The sequence below is a fragment of the Sphaerodactylus townsendi genome, linkage group LG01 (assembly GCF_021028975.2).
Source record: "Sphaerodactylus townsendi isolate TG3544 linkage group LG01, MPM_Stown_v2.3, whole genome shotgun sequence".
Classification (NCBI taxonomy): domain Eukaryota; kingdom Metazoa; phylum Chordata; class Lepidosauria; order Squamata; family Sphaerodactylidae; genus Sphaerodactylus; species Sphaerodactylus townsendi.
This window is the reverse complement of record NC_059425.1, coordinates 176,324,791-176,342,775: the sequence shown is the minus strand read 5'-3', so window position 1 is coordinate 176,342,775 and position 17,985 is coordinate 176,324,791. Positions and strand designations below refer to the sequence as shown.

Below are 17,985 nucleotides of genomic sequence, written 5' to 3'. Positions count from 1 at the left end.
TCGACAACCGAGCAGACACGAGACTCAGGGCTCAGGTGAAGGAACACGGCACAGAGACTGAGGGAGGTGTGCGATGAGAGGAGGTGGCAGAAGAAAATTATTGTAGGAAAGCACTGGAGGGAAAAGCAGGTAGTTCCTGTTATATCCCTGAAGAGCGAAGACAAGTGTTGTGCAGTGAGGAGTGAGGGAATAGGTGGGAGCACAAGCCGCAGCAGGCACCAAAGAATGAGAAGAAAGGCTGAAGACTCCCAGAGCTGAGATGGCTTAGAACAGGAGAGCCAGCGTGGCGTAGTGGTTAAGAGCAGGTGGACTCTAATCTGGAGGAACCGGGTTTGATTCCCCGCTCTGCCACTTGAGCTGTGGAGGCTTATCTGGGGAACCAGATTAGCTTGTGAACTCCAGCACATGCCAGCTGGGTGACCTTGGCCTAGTCACAGTTCTTCGGAGCATTCTGAGCCCTACCCACCTCACAGGGTGTTTGTTGGGGGGGAGGGAAAGGAGATTGTAAGCCCCTTTGAGTCTCCTTACAGGAGAGAAAGGGGGGAATATAAATCCAAACTCTTCTTCTCTTCTTTTATTGTGGGTTAATCAGGTAGATGACAAGGGGGGAGGAGCAAACCATGAAAACAGAATTGGCCAAGTCAGCATTACTATTGCTGATCTTCAGGAACAAATGTGGGGCCGTGGTGAGACAGATGAAGATCGAGGAGCCGCAGGTTGCATCCCTTCTCTGCCCTGCCCTCAGACCTCCCTCAGTCGAATCCACTTCTCAGGGTTGTTGTGGAGGAGGATAAAATGGAGGAGAGGAGAATTGTCTAAACCACTGCAGGTCCCCACTGGGTGGAAAGCATGACCCAGAAGTGAAACCAATGAAACCCCAGTCACGGCTGCTGTTCTTAAGGGGCCAGGGGGCCTTGTTCCTTTGACATAAGAGGCTTTCCCCCAAGATAACAGAGATCAAGGGGCCCCATTTCTGAATTTAAAATTAGCCAAGTTATCAGACAAAAATTCTGCCTACGTATCTCAAAGGCACGTATTTAAATTTCGTCGCGCGAGTCTGAAAGCACGAGCCATGGTTTTCCAGAGAATTCTTTGCTTCTTTTCGCACAGCGCCGTTGGTACGAAGAATCCTTCTCTTCGGCGGGTAACGGAAGAGTACCTTGAGTAGTCAAACAGGCCAAAACAAATCCTCCATTTCCAACCCTGTTGTGTAATGAGGAAGTTTAATTAAGGCCACATACGACGGCTGTAAACGTTCCCTTATATAACAAGGTCTAAATGAAGTTACAATTCCTTCATTAGCAAATTACAAACAAGAGTGCGCAGCTGACACACCAGCTATGATTATCACAACTAATTGCCTCGTTGTCGCAAACCAACCTGGAGCAGCATTCAGATGTCCTTCTGGAACGGCAAATGAGGGCCACTGCGCGCTACGCCTGTGATCACAAGGGGCTCTTGTACGACGATCCGATTTACCCTTGTCTACTGGCAGCAAACAGCCCAATCAAAGTCTCCTTTTCAAAGGCGGCTTTGAAGCCAGATCAGCCTGGAAGCCCCGCTCCATATGCAGGACGGCAGACTGCACTTCATTAGGCCTGTTGTTACATTTTCCCCCTTCTTATTCTAATGATCCTATTTTAATACACATAGGAACCTCTCCTAATTGATGTCAAGTGAGTGACTTCGACATTCATCACCGCCGCACATCAAACGCATCTTGGCACACAAGCCCAGCGTCGGGGTGTTTAAGACCCGAGGTGTGTCTCCAAACGCTGGAAAGAGCACGCACGCACACACGCGCACACACAAAGGATCCGTACCTGTTTAATTGGGATCGCGCGTCCGCTTCCAATGCTATCCGCTCTGCTCTCCAATCCTTTCTTCTCTTTGTCTGGGTCGCTCCCTTTCCGAGACTGCGGAGCAAAAAGCCATGAGAACGCTATTAATCTGTTGATTCTTGTATTGTGCTTTAAATTGAAAAGTTGTTTTGTTACCTCAGGAAAAAAAAAACCGGACGGCCTATAATTACACCTATTTGAAAAGTATCAAATAAGTACTAAAAATACCAAATGATATTTAAACATTTACAGTCAGGCCTTCCGACCAGTATGGGCCATAGGGCAGATTTTCAAAGGCCCGCAGTAATTTACTGGAAACGCAACTCAAAAACAGAGATTCAAAAATAAGGCTAACAGAAATAACTGCAGATTTTTTTTTTAATGTAGGCAACTTCTGATACAGGTGTGTACATTTAATTATCATCTGATGAGATTTCAAAAAGGCTATTAACGACTCAGCGGCATAATTTTATGGATTACCTTGATTAAAATTAAATTCGTTTAGTTTCTTCTTTTATTGCTTTCAGATGATTAAGCAGCCTCAAAGTCAAACTAACAATCCTAGGGAAACTCTCCTGCTTTGTCAAACTGTGAACATCACAAATCCGTAGTGTTTTTTTAAAAAAATATATGTACATCTTTCCAAATATAAAGCTATACTTTCAACTGTTCCACATGTAAAAGGGATGAGGGGGTCATTTGGAAAAAAAATTCTGTTATTTTTGTCACGGATTTTTTCTAAAAAACAAACCCCATAAGTGCTAACTATTAAAAAGATGTTGGGAAAATATGTTCTGCTGTGTGAAGAACACACGCAATCCTATTAAAACAGAACTTCAGATCCTCCTGCATTATTGTGACATAAGTAACTCCGCGTGTGACAGATTTATGTTATTAAGGGCAAGGGTATGGAGTCACCCACCTTAACCACGATACTGACAAGTGACAACTTTACTCCATTACTTCTCAGTGGGCGCATTCCTTACCTAGTCTTGAAAACAAGAAATCATTTTCCTGCCCTTTTCACACCAGAGACAATCAGTTAAGTGAACGTACTAGTGATGTACCCCGCACAGGGAAAGGCTTATGAACGCCAACGAGAAGAGCCAGCCCACCCCTCTTGTACCTTTAATGAAAAAAAAGCGTCCAAAACATTTTTAAAAGGAACAAATATGAAAATAATAAGACGGCCCATCGCATTTCCTATTTTAGATGAAAGGGAAGTCCCGAGAAAATAATGCCGCCTCAAAAAGAACCAGAAACCAATTTTTTTCTGCAATTCAGACAGTACAGAACCTGCACTCTCTGACACCAAACGCTAATATTAGATTGTAAAATTGCATACTGGTAAATATACAGAAGACTGGGATAAATCCAAAGGTTAACATGCAATACAATCCATGTCTCTAAAAGTCATGTGACCGTGCACAGTAGGGAATACAGAAGGTTCACCCAAGGGTTTGCCTTGGGGATGGGGCAAGTCTATAGGAGGGGAGTCCAGCTGTCCCATGTAAAGTAGGTCTCCCTCTGGCTCACTCATATGGCCAGCAACTGGAGCTCAAGCGAGGCAGGTGGGTTTGTAGCAGCCTCGCAGCTGCAAACTCTCTCAATTGACAGGTGTGGGCTAATCCTTTCTTCCATCCTCACAGGCTTCACTCAGCACTGTTTATTTCTTTCCCCTGAATCTGTCAACATTGGCTAGATCAGCTCGCATTCCTAGAGTTTCGCCTGGCACCATTCAACTTCTACAGGGTGCAGGAGCTGCTGCGTCCTCCTGAGGCACGACCAACTCCAAGATCTTTTTAACCCAATGAGCATTTTATTAACCCAATGAGCATTTATCATGCTTTTTATTGTAACAATTCAAAGGAAGACGGCTAAAGTAAATCACCACCTAATGTAAAGGGAAGATGGTTGAAGTAAATCATAAAGTGACACTGTCATCATCTGGACTCATGGGAAGAAAACACTGGAAAAATTCCAGCAGGCCTTCAACAACTTCCAACTGACCACCAGCCCCACCACAGACCAATCCAGACAAGTACATTGTCTGGACATTACTATACAATTGTAGAGGCTGGCCTGGTGGAACAGGCTCCCAGGTCAGATCAGGGCCCTGCGGGATATACAGAGTTTCTGCAGGGCCTGCAAAACGGACCTGTTCCACCAGGCTTTGGGCCAGCCGGGGTAATATCTAATTGAGAGCTATATCGCTATAATAACATCTGGCCTCCTGTGGGCCCGAGGAAAGGGGGAGAGAAGAAATCTGACGCCATCAAAAGTAAATGGTTCTTAATCTGTGGGAAGGGTTGATTGTTTTAATTATTTATTATGTTTTAACGGCTTGTTGTTAACCGCCCTGAGCCCCTTGGGGGAGGGCGGTGTGTGTGTGTGTAATACAATATATATATATATAATACAAGATAGATAGATAGATAGATAGATAGATAGATAGATAGATAGATAGATAGATAGATAGATAGATAGATAGATAGATAGATAGATAGATAGATAGATAGATAGATAGATAGATAGATAGATAGATAGATAGATAGATAGATAGATAGATAGATAGATAGATAGATAGATAGATAGATGATAAGGTAGGTAGGTAGGTAGGTAGGTAGGTAGGTAGGTAGGTAGGTAGGTAGGTAGGTAGGTAGGTAGGTAGGTAGGTAGGTAGGTAGGTAGGTAGGTAGGTAGGTAGGTAGATGCCCACAGAAGTAGAAGCTTAGAGTAGAAAACCACTGAGCGTCATAGACAACTGCATGCTTCCAGCTGCCGTGACAGAGAACCCTAAACAATTCACTGTTCCCAGTCAAGCGCTGGGTTACAAGTCACATTTTCTCCAATTCGTCATACAAGAAGTTTCTCCAGAAAGATTCAGAGCAGGAATGTTGAGGATTACAGTGCCAAACCAAGGTAGTTAAGAAACAGCTTAACAAAGACAGAACCATAGCCAGAAATAGGCTACTACAAGCAGAGGTGTAGCGAGGGAAAATGGCACCTGGGGCAACACCTGCTCCGGGAGCCCCCCTCCACGCCCCACTTACTTTAGCCAGCGACAGCGGTCACAAGCAGCCTGGCAGGGCAGGGCCAAGGGGAGCAGCCTGGTGGGGTCGTTCTGAGCTGAGGGGGGAAGGAAGAGGGGGGGGCGATTTTCTGCCCCCCACATGACCAAATGGCGGCCCGCCCAGGACATATGACCCCATATGTCCTGTCAAAGCTCCGCCTCTGACTACAAGGCAGAACACCAAGGAAGCGAATGGAACACCACAGGTCATCTACAGTTCTACCTAGTCCAACACAACATCAATGGTCACTCTATATCTCACAAGTAAAAATATGAACCATGGAAAAACATTGAAAAGTTCAAGGATTAAAAAAAAATACCACTCCCCCAGAACTTTTGGATTGAAGGAAATGTTTCTTACGGAAAGGATTTTTTGTTTTGGTATTTTTCCCCACTCAAAATGTACAGTGTCGAAATAGCACAGCTTTTCCATTTCGTCCAATGGGAAAATTGAGCTTTTTTGAAAAACAAACTCAGATGGCAAAAGTAAAATCCATCTACTAAGGTACCGTAACGGTGCAGCAATTTGCAACTCCCTCTCAAAAAACAAGTACATTAGCAAGTTTTCTTATGTAAAATTAAGACGCTTATCCTTTTAAATTCCATAAATATGCCAAATAGTACAATTTTGTATGCTAACTGAAGTTGGAAATGGTGTGTTTTAAGTTGTTAGAGCAGTAAAAATAAGTTTAGGCTTGACAGGAAAGTAGTGAATGTATTTCAATTTTCCCAACATTTAAAATAAAGTTTCCCCCTGCCCCCGGACTTCAACAGTTCTAGAAATGTCACAAGCAAACAGTTCTCTCTCACCTACAACAACGAATCATCCAACAAGCACACAAATTCAGGAACCAAACCCTGGAAGTCAACTTTGCCATCATATACATTCAAGTAATATGATCATGCCCAGTGGTGGGATCCAAAAATTTTAGTGACAGGTTCCCATGGTGGTGGGATTCAAACAGTGGCGTAGCGCCAATGGGGCTGGGCAGAGCCCAATGGGGGCGTGGCCGGGCATTCCTGGGCGGGGCTGTGGCAAGGACGCAGCCACTGCACCGGTCCTTGGGCGGGAAACGAATGCACGCAGGCGCAGGCTGCCACGCACGCCGGTGCACCTCCTGCTAGACTGCTTCAAGTTCTGCACGCTACTGCTGAGAGGAGGGGCGTAACTAAGGCAAAAATCACGTGGCAAAATCACCAATTAGTAACCCCCTCTCGGCACACACAAATAATTAGTAACCTACCCTTGGGAACCTGTGAGAACCTGCTGGATCCCACCTCTGATCATACCCTGACCTGGATGGCCCAGGCCAGGGGTGTCCAACTCTGGCGCTTCAGATGTTAATGGACTACAATTGGCCATGCCAGCAGGGACTGATGGGAATTGTAGTCCACGAACATCTGAAGCGCCAGAGTTGGACACCCCTGGCCCAGACTATACCCTTCCTCACAGTAAAAGAATACTTGTTGGTAGCTTTTAGGCGGAAGTAGCAAGCTTCCACAGTAGAAAGTAGTCCCTTGGGGGGAGGGTCTTTGGTCTTTCGGGCAGGGGAAAGTTGGAGGGGGTTTAAAGGGCTGGTGCCAAAAACACACACACACACACCACAACAAACACCAGTATTTCTATTGTACTCAGCAAGCCAGGCACATCTGTGTGACCAGGTGGTGAGTTTGAATTCTGAGGCAGCCCCAGCTGAAATTAATAGAGGTGCTGAAATGAAGAAGCTGGACGTCACATGTTTTTTTCGGAGGCTTTGCAGCCGACAGCATTGATGGGCAATACGACGTTTGATACAGCTGCACACTCAAAGTTCTCCCCCTCAGCCACAAGGCTGGGGAGGCATCGTGCCGGCTGCTTTACTGCCCGTCACCACGCTGACTGGCCAGGTTTTGCCAAAGAGGGCAGTCGGTGGGGTAGTGCCGCACAGCAGGACCGCTGTACTGGACGGCCTCCTGAAGCCCTGTCGCTGTCGCAGCATCGTGGCCTATAGCTGCCCACCCGGGGTGCAGAGGATGAGCGAGGGTGTCCGGGCAGAGCAGCTTCCTAGGTGATCCCCTGCTGGCAGCCTCTGGTGGGGCTGCTATGAAAGCCCGTGGTGCCTGTGGTGGCCTTGAGTGAGCTCCCTGACTCGCGGCTGTGTTGTGGGTGCCCCCCCTGGGCAATTAAGCTTCTCCCCTCCATTTTTTTCACCCCCTGCACAGGTTGAACTGTGGTGTGAGTGCTGGGGGGACGACTATACAGTTTGTAGGCTAATCTGTGGCATCCTCGTCAGTCGCTTTTCTTGCTGCTCTACGCTTGCAGCCGAAAGTCTGGACGTGAATCCCGTAAGCGAGTCCCGCAGCGGTCGCCGTTCCCTGCTGCCTTTGCGGTATTTGCTCACCCAACCCGAACCCCGCTTTAGCTCAGGCTTCTCGCACCCTTCTCTGCGTCTGCAACAGTCCTGGTCCGTACTTGCGTATTCGGAAGTAAATCCCACCTGGCTCATGGACTTACTCCTTTAGTCGTGGCGTGTCGAAGACGTGGCCCCAAACCAGGCAATTTTGCCAAATCCGTTTCTTTGGCCCAAGAGGTCCTCCTCGCCCTCTTAACCCTTGCCCCTTCTGCCACCGGGTGGTTTGGAGGAAGCACTAGGACCCAACTGGAGCAAATAAGTTCCAGAGAGTGGCGGCAGATTAAAACACTATCGAGCTTGCATCTCTTGAAGAGGAAGAGTTGGATTTATATCCCCCCTTTCTCTCCTATAGGATACTCAAAAGGGTTTACAAACTCCTTTCCCTTCCCCCCTCACAACAATCACCCTGTGAGGTCGGTGGGGCTGAGAGAGCTCCGAGAAGCTGGGACTAGCCCAAGGTCACCCAGCTGGTGTGTGTGGGAGTGCACAGGCTAATCTGAATTCCCCAGATAAGCCTCCACAGCTCAAGCAGCAGAGCAGGGAATCAAACCTGGTTCCTCCAGATTAGAATGCACCTGCTCTTAACCACTACGCCACTGCCTGATCTTGGTATATAGCCTGATCTGGTCAGATCTCAGAAACTAAGTGGGGTTGTATTTGGAGGGGCGACAATCAAGAAATTTCAGGGTTGCTACAGAGGCAGGCAGTGGCAAACCACCTCTGACTGTTTCTTGCCTTGAAAACCCTCCAGCATCATTGATAGCACTTGGCACACACAACATGATCACAGACATAGGATCTAGTACAGCGGTTCTCAACCTGTGGGTCGCGACCCCTTTGGGGGTCGAACGACCCCTTCACGGTGGTTGCCTAAGACCATCGGAAAACGGTCTTTTTATATTTTATATATACCAATTTTATGGTTGGGGGTCACCACAACATGAGGAACTGTATTAAAGGGTCGCAGCATTAGGAAGGTTGAGAACCACTGATCTAGTAATATCAACTACCTCGAGCCCAGCCACAAACTCAAAGTCCACTGTTGTATACTTCCAATGATGTATCAACCAACAATGACCGGGACAGACAGGTTAGACGCTTTACAAAAGAATAAACTAAACTCTGTCCTTAAAACTGCTACGTTTAGAAAGCGGTGGGGTCACGTTTTGCTTTTCTGGGGCACTTTATTGCTGATCTAAAAGGTATCATCTAACACAACAGTCCTGAATTAAGATTCACCAAGAAGATCAAGACTACTGCTCTGCACCAGATCTGAACAAGGATTTGGGATTTCTCACTCACTCTAGGTGCAGCTATCTTCGCCCACTCTGCCTTTACAGATATTTATTAGCTCATCTACCTTTCTGCACTTTTCTAATTGGATGTTTCTCATTTTTGCACTTACCACGATTGGGTTGGATTTGACGTTGATTCTGCTTTGCCCATCTATCGTCAGCAAAGTGTGGTCTTCATCCATTCTGAACAATTAAATAAGGTTTTGGCTGCACCTTGCTTTCAATGGGCCTCTCTTTTCAAAAGGTCTCCCCTCTTTTAGTACATAGGCATCTTTTTATCACAGATTTTTCTGTCTAGTGGATATGGCATGCACCCGAGAAAGTGAGTTCTGACCCACCAAAGCTTACACTGCTTGTCTCTGGGGTGCCACTGGGTGCCCGTTTTATTTTGCAGCTACAGACTTACAAGGATTTTCATCTGGAACCCTCGTAGCAGCAATTCTGTCCCATTAATGTGGGGTTTCCCTGGAGACCAACCAGAGAAATCTGCTTGAATTGCTGGTAATATGATGAACACACGGAAGTCAAGCCTTGAGGGGCTCTGCGCCTTTACTGATCTCCAAAAATACAGCATTAAAGATTGCATCCTCCACTTGAGTCCATTGTGGCCTGTGTTGCCGAGGTCACAGTCTCAAAAGTTTTGCAATGCAAACAGACTGAGACATTAGCCACCTTTTCTTTAAGTGGAAAGTGAGGTATGAACTACAAGAGCCTTTTCTGGGGAATGACTTCCCAGAATCCTTTTCAATATTTCTACCGTGCAAGCTTCACATCTCTTTCCCCGTCTCTTAACTTATTGTTCCTCTGATTGCCTAATCGGTATTTCTAGGGTATCTACTGTTTGTGAAGCTCTTGCAAAACATACCACACGGCAAATGCTCAGGCATTTGAAGCCTGTCATACCTTTATTCCAGTAACGAATGACACCAATATTTCAAAATACTAGATTATGCACGTTGCATTCAGTTGAGAGGTGCACTGCTTGAGCCACAACATGTCGTGTTAATAAAAAATGATGCAAAACATGCATATTTCTTACATGTTTTGTGTGTGGTTAGGTTACAGAGTCAAAAATCCAAGAGAAAGGATAGTGAGGCGCAAGAACTCAAGTGAAGAGAAAAAGCTCAGAATCACTGTACTGTGACTAACAAGAGGAGGAGGATGAGGAGAGTTTAGATTTATACCCCACCTTTCTCTCCTGTAAGGAGACTCAAGGTGCCTTACAAGCTCCTTTCCCTTCCTCTCCCTACAACAAATACCTTGTGAGGTAGGTGGGGCTGAGAGAGTTCTGAAAAACTGTGACTAGCCCAAGATCACTCAGCAGGAATGTAGGAGTGTGGAAACACATCTGGTTCACCAGATAAGCCTCTCCTTATGTATGTGTATTTAATAAAGTGGAACCTCTAAAGAGCCAAAATTCATAATCATAATTCGGCACATACATGTCTTGGAAACATTGCAAAAGTCCAGACCATGTAGACCTGCCTCTACCCAATGCTCCTTGATGGGAGGTAGACCAGCCCTTCGAGTGGCTGCGATTCTTAGATGGTGTTTTCATAGCTACAAAGATATTTCATTCAAAACAAAAAAAGGAAAAATGACATAGGTGTGGGATTGCCAGGAAAAACAAACTTCATTTGTCTACTTCTTACAGTCAAATGGCCATCATAGGATCTACACCCACAGGGAACTCCTGGGAACATTCTTAAAATGGCAGTAGAAGATTCTTGAAGCTGGCAGAATATGGCAGGTGCTACAAAAAGGAAAATAAGAGCTCTGAGGTAGCGGGGGGGATGGAAAAATAAGACGTGACTTTGTGTGCCTCTCCCACGGCTTATCCTCAAACTGCCTACAAAGTTGTAAGGGCAATTGTTTAAAAAAATTCATTCGAAGCCCGGGGGGGGGGGGGGGGGGGAACAGAAGTCGGTAGGCACTAGGACCACTGTGGAGCATTCTACTACACAGAAGGCCTTCCTAGAAGGTCTAGGAAGAAGTGGCGGATTAATTTACAATTTTACTCAGATTTTTTTGGTGGAAAAGGGAATAGGACACATCAAACAATTTATGGAAGCTTTACAAGAAAAAAAAACCCTGCCTAAATGATTCAATAACTACTAGGTTCTTGCCTCACAAAAAGATGTTAGTCGATTGTAAACACTTCCGCCACAGAACTCAACATGCTGGACCTTTTTTGTTGTCGAACACTCCGCCTGGGTCGTAGTGCGGACCTAGCCCTGCTCACCTCATCCGTTTGAAAGTTTGACAATAGTTGTTCAACGAACTATAAATGTTCTTGTATCAAAGTACTATGCACAAAATAATGGTTTTCACAAAGTCAGAGCATAAAAATGAATGATAATTCTTATATTTGTTCTGGACTATATTCTAGTGTGGAAGCATACAGTTTTCTCAACTGCTGCACCTCAACTAACCGTAGTAACATCTTTATGCGAGACGAAGTATACCTAGTTCAGTGATAGTGAACCTTTTCGAGACCGAGTACCCAAATTGCAACCCAAAACCCACTTATTTATCGCAAAGTGCCGACCCAGCAATTTAACCTGAATACTGAGGTTTTAGTTTAGAAAAAATGGTTGGCTCTGAGGCAGGCGTTACTCGGGAGTAAGCTTGGTGATAGTCGGTGGCTTTGCTTTGAAGCAACTGTGCAACTCTTCAAACATGTGACTCACGACCCTAGGAGGGTTTACTCAGAAGCAAGCCCCATTGCCAGCAACCAAGCTTACTCCCAGGTAAAGGATCGCACTTTAGTTCTTCGCATGAAAATCAGTGGGGTTTAACAGCTTAACATGGTTACCTACACTGCTTCCCCAAAACTAGGCCTTAGGTTTAATGCTAATAATCAAGCCCAGCGGCCCAGGCCAGCCTAGATGTGTGGGAGGGGATTTCCCCCCACATGATGAACTCTGTTTGCGCGTGCCCACAGAGAGGGCTCTAAGTGCCACCCCTGGCACCCGTGCCATAGGTTCGCCACCTATGTTAGTACCATTATTACCAGTGGTGCCCCTAAGAATCACTCTTATTTTTAAAACATCTACTTTAGTTGACATTTGCCAGCAAGATCATCAGATTCAATAATAACAGCAATCAGTGATACTATTAGAATAGAAAACAAAAATGTCAAAGTGTCATCTCAGCCCTAGACCTGCCTATTTAGCTCGGGCCCCAGCACCAAAGGAACTACCAAAAGAGCAACACTCAAAATGCCACCCAGGAAGGCTCACGAGACCAGTAGCCTGATACAATGTATAGATCCTTAATGGGGAACAGGGTTTCCACCCAGAGTAGTGAAGGCCTTGGAAGAAACAGAGAAAATTGAAGGGATGGAAGAGGAGCATTCCCTCCCATTTCCCCCTAAGTTTTCTCCTTACTTGTCCAATGGAAAAACGGGGAAATTTAGGAGAGCGCTGAGAGGAAACTCCCATGAAATATTTGTTATTTGAAATTAGTTTAATGCTTTCGATACAAGGTTTTAATCACTCAACACATATAACATAAATGTCTAGGGATCTCTCTCTCTTAAGTTTTTCTAATTTTAGAGAACACTGGAAAAACAAACCTCCTATGATTTTCCTTTCCTTTGAAATTAGTGAAATGCTTTTTAAGACAAAGTTTTACTCATTCTAACAGAATGGCATTCGATTTTTCCAAAGGAAAAACTGGGAAACTGGGGAGGGGGTCCTGGCAAAAAAACTCCTGAGATTTTCTTTCTGTAGGAATGAGTGACATGAACTAAAGATACCGCAGGCAGCGGCTGCCTGCAACTCTCTTGCTTTAGTAATCTGTGAATTTGTCATTTAGATTTGTAGAAAACCAAGGCATTTGTAGTTTTAAATTCCAGAAACATCCCATTTTATATATGGTTATTGAGTTATAAACAATGTCTTGAGTGTAGCAAGTTAAAAGCAGCAAAATAATTTTAGGTTAGATTAGAAAATATTAATATGTTTTATTTTTTCCTGTTATTTACATGGGGGGAGGGGATTTCCCCCTTTTTATTCAAAATTCCCGAACATTTTATATTTCTGTTTTCAAATCCTTCCAGAGCTTGAGAGGTCCAGCCCGGCAGACCACCGATCTTTCGGAATGGGTCTCCTGAAAGCAAGCCAATAGCAAGATAAGCTGCTGGAGAAGGCCACAATTGGGAGAGGCAACCCATCATTTCAGTCATTTTTACTTTATGTACAGGCCAGGAAGAAAGGAATATACACATCTTTTAAAAACTCTTCAGTTTTGGTCCTCAAATAAACACAGTTCCTCCAAAGGATCCTAAGAGAATTCTGAACAGAAGCCAAAAATAGTCAAGGATTCTTTGATGAGACCCTCTGCCAATCCTGCCTTCTGTTCCTTGAGCAACACTGCCATCTAGTGGAGCACACCCAGCTACTAAAAGCCGAGCGGCACTATAAAAGACGGGAGATTTCATTCCACCGCGCAGCTTTTTCGTATTAACGTCCACTTTATAAAATACTTGTTACGACACCTTGCTTTGCAGAAGTTATTATCTGTTATCTATTATGATCTATTTATTGAAAGCGTTTCTATCCTGCCTGTTCTCTTTGGATTCAAGGCAGGTGCCAGCGGAGCAACTAAGTAGAAAGGACACAAACTAACAAAATCAAAACACAAAATAAAACACACAAATTAGAAATCGAGAAGTTTCAAAACAGTAAAGTCAAAGGATCACAAAATGGAGGAAATGCATCGTGTATAATTATGTTGTTATTATAACTGTGTATAATTCAAAGGCTAGTCCAAAATACCGATCATAATAGCCATGAGAACACAGTGTCAACCAGTTCTGCTAAGTTCGTGTATACCTCTAATAACGGAGGCATCCCAGATTCTTGTTAAGTCCTTGAAAGAGGAATTCTAATTCAGAGGTTTCACACTAGTGTTTCTCTATCTAATTAGTCTGCTGGAGAACTGTGATTTCTAGATCAGGTAGAACGTGTGTTAGGAGACTGAATTCTAAATACCTCCATTTTTCATGACAGATTTGAATATCCTTCTGACTCATTTGGCCTGTGTGTCCCACTTGCACAAGGCACTTATTTATTCAGAAAATTTGGAAACCACTTCTCCATCTCTGCTGCAGGCAGCTCAAACTCAACCCAATCAAGACGATCATTTTTTAAAAAATCAGGAATAAGAACAAAAAGAGCTAAACCTACAAAATCAGTATCAGTAAAATCATTACCAATTAAAACAGCCAGCAAAAGCAAATCGGAGTATAAAAGAGCTCAAAACAGAGAACTCTAAAATCATATTGATAAAATCGTCCTTGGGCTTAGGAGCCAATGAGAAGGAAGCTGAACAAAGATGGAACCCGTCTAGAGCCTGGATAATGAGATATGTTTTGGCCTGGCCACTGAAAGATAATAAGATAGGGACTGGGTCAGCCTCGTGGAGGAGGGTAGCCCAAAGGTGAGGGGCCTCCACCAAAAAGCCCCATCTCTGGTTGCTGTCCACTGTGGCTCTGCAGACAGCAGGGCTCAAGAAGAGGGTCTCAATTGGCAGGCCAGACAATATTGGAGGAAATGGTCCTTCAAATAGCTGTTTAGGGCCTTGCCGGTAAGAACCAGCATCCTGAATTGTTCCTGGAAACAAACGAGCAGCCAACATAGATCCTTCAGCAAGGGGGTAATAAGATAGATCTCTGTGGCCTCTAACAGCAAATCGGGCTGTCCCATTCTGAACCAACTGAGGCTTCTGAACAGCTTGCAAAGAAACAGCCTCACAGGACGTTAGCGTACTCTAACCTGGACGTGACTCAGGGCAGTGGCGTACTGGGCCTAAATGGCGTCCAAAAACATGATTGCCTCCCCCTACGCCCCCCCTCCCCCGCGTGCCCGGCTCCACATACCCCACTTACAGGAGCCAGCAGGAATGCTGGGGGAGGGTGGGACTCAGGGGCAGCTTGGACTGGCACTGCGGTGCCTCCTGAGCCACCTGGCACGGAGCCCCGCCCCCCTGGCCTCCCTACAAATGGGCTCTTGCCGGGAGCCCGGGGCGGGGCTTAGCGGTGGGTGGCTCAGATGCATACTGTTTTTTTATGATGAAACGACATGCAACCGGGGACGTGGGACCCCATGTCCCCATTAGCGGTACGCCACTGACTCAGGGCACGGGTCATCCCACCATCCTCTTGTTTGGATTTTAGTTACCGATGCAAGTTTGAAATACTTAGCACTTCTAATATTGCAGTGTTCCAAATTGTTCAATGGCCTTTCCATGTACGTTTTACACCTGAAACGTTAAAAGCGGTTGGCATCGCTTGCTCAGATTGTGCCCGCTTCCTGCTTTCCATTCGGTGCTTTCTATGCTGTTTTTATTTTGATTGGTTTAAGGCTGCTACCAATGGCCTCGCAGTCTTCACTGACAGAAAAGCAAGGCAAAAAGGCTTAAGGCGGATTCTTAAAACGTTGGTAGCAGAAAGTGTCATCAAGTTGCAGCCGACTTATGGCGACCCTGTAGGATTCACAAGGCAAGACACGTTCAGAGGTGGTTTGCCATTGCCTGCCTCTGGGAAGCGCCACTCGCCTTCCCTGGTGGTCTCCCATCCAAGTACTAACCAAGGCCAATCCTGCTTAGCTTCCAAGAAATCTTGGGCTATGCAAAACATTAACAACTCCATGTCACTGAAGGTTACTTACCGTATTTCCCCGAAAATAAGACAGATCTTATATTAATTTTTGCACCAAAAGATGCATTAGGGCTAATTTTCGGGGCAGGGCTTATTTTCGGGGAAATACGGTACCTTCACAATTCATTAAGGTGGGCTCTCGGCAGCCCCGTTGCTTCCCCAACACGTGTGATGCAAGCTGCATCCTCATTGGCAGGGAGCATCCTGCTGGATCACACCATCCTGATCTGTAACTACTGGTAGGGCTTATTTTTGGAGTAGGGCTTATATTTTAAGCCTCCTCCAAAAATCCTGGAAAATCATGATAGGGGTGCTGTGTGGTTTCCGGGCTGTATGGCCGTGTTCTAGCAGCATTCTCTCCTGGCGTTTCGCCTGCATCTGTGGCTGGCATCTTCAGAGGATCTGATAGTAGGAAAGCAAGTGGAGTATATATACCTGTTGGGAGTGTCCAGAGTGGGGGAAAGAACCATTGTCTGTTAACAAGTAAAGGGTGCAATTAGCAAGCTAGATTTAGCAAGCCTTTGACAATAAATCAGGTTAGGGCTTATTTTTGGGGTAGGTCTTATTTTCAGGGAAACACGGTATGTACTAGAATATATCACTGTAAATGACACAAGCTCACAGCACAGCTGAGATGCATCTACTCGCCACCAAGCTAGTCAAGAGGAGGAGGAGGAGGAGGAGGAGGAGAAGAAGAAGAAGAAGAAGAAGAAGAAGAAGAAGAGGAAGAGGAGGAGGAGGAGGAGGAGGAGTTTGGATTTAAATCCCCCTTTTCTCTCCTGCAGGAGACTCAAAGGGGCTTACAATCTCCTTGCCCTTCCCCCCTCACAACAAACACCCTGTGAGGTGGGTGGGGCTGAGAGAGCTCCGAGAAGCTGTGACTAGCCCAAGGTCACCCAGCTGGCGTGTGTGGGAGTACACAGGCTAAACCGAATTCCCCAGATAAGCCTCCACAGCTCAGGCGGCAGAGTTGGGAATCAAACCCGGTTCCTCCAGATTAGATACACAAGTTCTTAACCTCCTACGCCACTGCTGCTCCTCATGAAAATTCACTCCTCAATCCCTAACCGCTAACGTTTGCCCAGTGCTCTGTGCAAGAGCACTTCCATACAATTTCCTGCTCTGGATCCCAACATACATAACATGCTTTTATTGGTGCAGGAGGACAGTCAAGCGCATGCCTGGCAAAAAAAAAAAATCGGGCCGGCCGCCAGTTCAGCACTGAAATGAAACAGGGAGCTAGCAGCCATGCTAGGCTTGCCATACCGTCACATAATTTCATTAGAAACGAGCCATCTCATTAGAAGCCAGACTTCTCCCACTAGTGAATCAGGATCCAAGCCCATTCCAAAATACAAGCGCCGAGATACCGTCACGCTCATCAGAAGCAAGACAAATGGGAGATTTGGCATATGCCCACCCACTTCGGCCCGGCACGTTCAGACTGCCCTTCGCAGCAATGAAAACCGCCGTTTGTACTCGTGGCGTGATGTGAGAACCGGCCAATACATCAGCAAGTCTTAAAGCGCTGCCGGCGATTCAAGAAGAAGAAGAAGAAGAAGAAGAAGAAGAAGAAGAAGAAGAAGAAGAAGAAGAAGAAGAAGAAGAAGAAGAAGAAGAAGAAGAAGAAGAAGAAGAAGAAGAAGAAGAAGAAGAAGAAGAAGAAGAAGAAGAAGAAGAAGAAGAGGAGGAGGAGGAGGAGGAGGAGGAGGAGGAGGAGGAGGAGGAGGAGGAGGAGGAGGAGGAGGAGGAGGAGGAGTTTGGATTTGTATCCCCCCTTTCTCTCCTGCAGGAGACTCAAAGGGGTTTACAATCTCCTTGCCCTTCCCCCCTCACAACAAACACCCTGTGAGGTAGGTGGGGCTGAGAGAGCTCCGAGAAGCTGTGACTAGCCCAAGGTCACCCAGCTGGCGTGTGTGGGAGTGTACAGGCTAATCTGAATTCCCCAGATAAGCCTCCACAGCTCAGGCGGCAGAGCTGGGAATCAAACCCAGTTCCTCCAGATTAGATACACGAGCTCTTAACCTCCTACGCCACTGCTGCTCCGAATTTGACGCTCCAGGCGACAAATTCGGTAAAACAGGAATCGGAAGCGCAGTTCCGTGAACAGTGGCAGAGCCGGACAGAACTCGTTCAATGAACTCACCAGCAGACGAAAGACATTTATTTGTGGAAGGGTCTGAGATGTTTTTTTCTCCTTTAGCGCAGGAAACAAATGCATGATATAAAGAGGCAACTCTAATCAAGGCCAGAGACCGCTTCAGAAGTGAAGCACCAGCAGCCTTTACATCAGGAGCCTAAAAGGCCTGTGAGAAAGGCTTGCTGACTGTTGCCCAAGAAAGGAGAAGCCGAGGACAGATAGGTGGGCAGCAAGTTGGTTGAAAGCCACACCTGATGGGACAGAAGGCAAAAAATGGCCACACCTTGCCCAGACTCCCCTCTCCATGTGAAAAGTTCTCCAAGATAAGAACATAAGAACATAAGAACTAGCCTGCTGGATCAGACCAGAGTCCATCTAGTCCAGCACTCTGCTACTCGCAGTGGCCCACCAGGTGCCTTTGGGAGCTCACGTGCAGGAGGTGAAAGCAATGGCCTTCTGCTGCTGCTGCTGCTCCTGAGCACCTGGTCTACTAATAGAAGATGTCTAATTTAATCAACAACAAATGCATGGAAGAGTGTGTGAAAGATTGGCGACCACTAATATAGAAAATAGATCAGA

The 17,985-nt window shown here is 45.9% G+C and overlaps 1 protein-coding gene across 4 annotated transcripts in view; it reads right to left on the bottom strand.

Moving 5' to 3' along the window:
- AGAP1 (ArfGAP with GTPase domain, ankyrin repeat and PH domain 1) overlaps nt 1-17,985 on the bottom strand; it is a 426,302-nt gene that overhangs the window by 301,478 nt on the left and 106,839 nt on the right. For all 4 annotated transcript variants that reach the window (XM_048500437.1, XM_048500447.1, XM_048500456.1 and 1 more), the window contains one exon: nt 1,824-1,916. In XM_048500437.1, the coding sequence (XP_048356394.1) occupies nt 1,824-1,916 (93 nt within the window). The remainder of the gene's footprint in view (nt 1-1,823; nt 1,917-17,985) is intronic.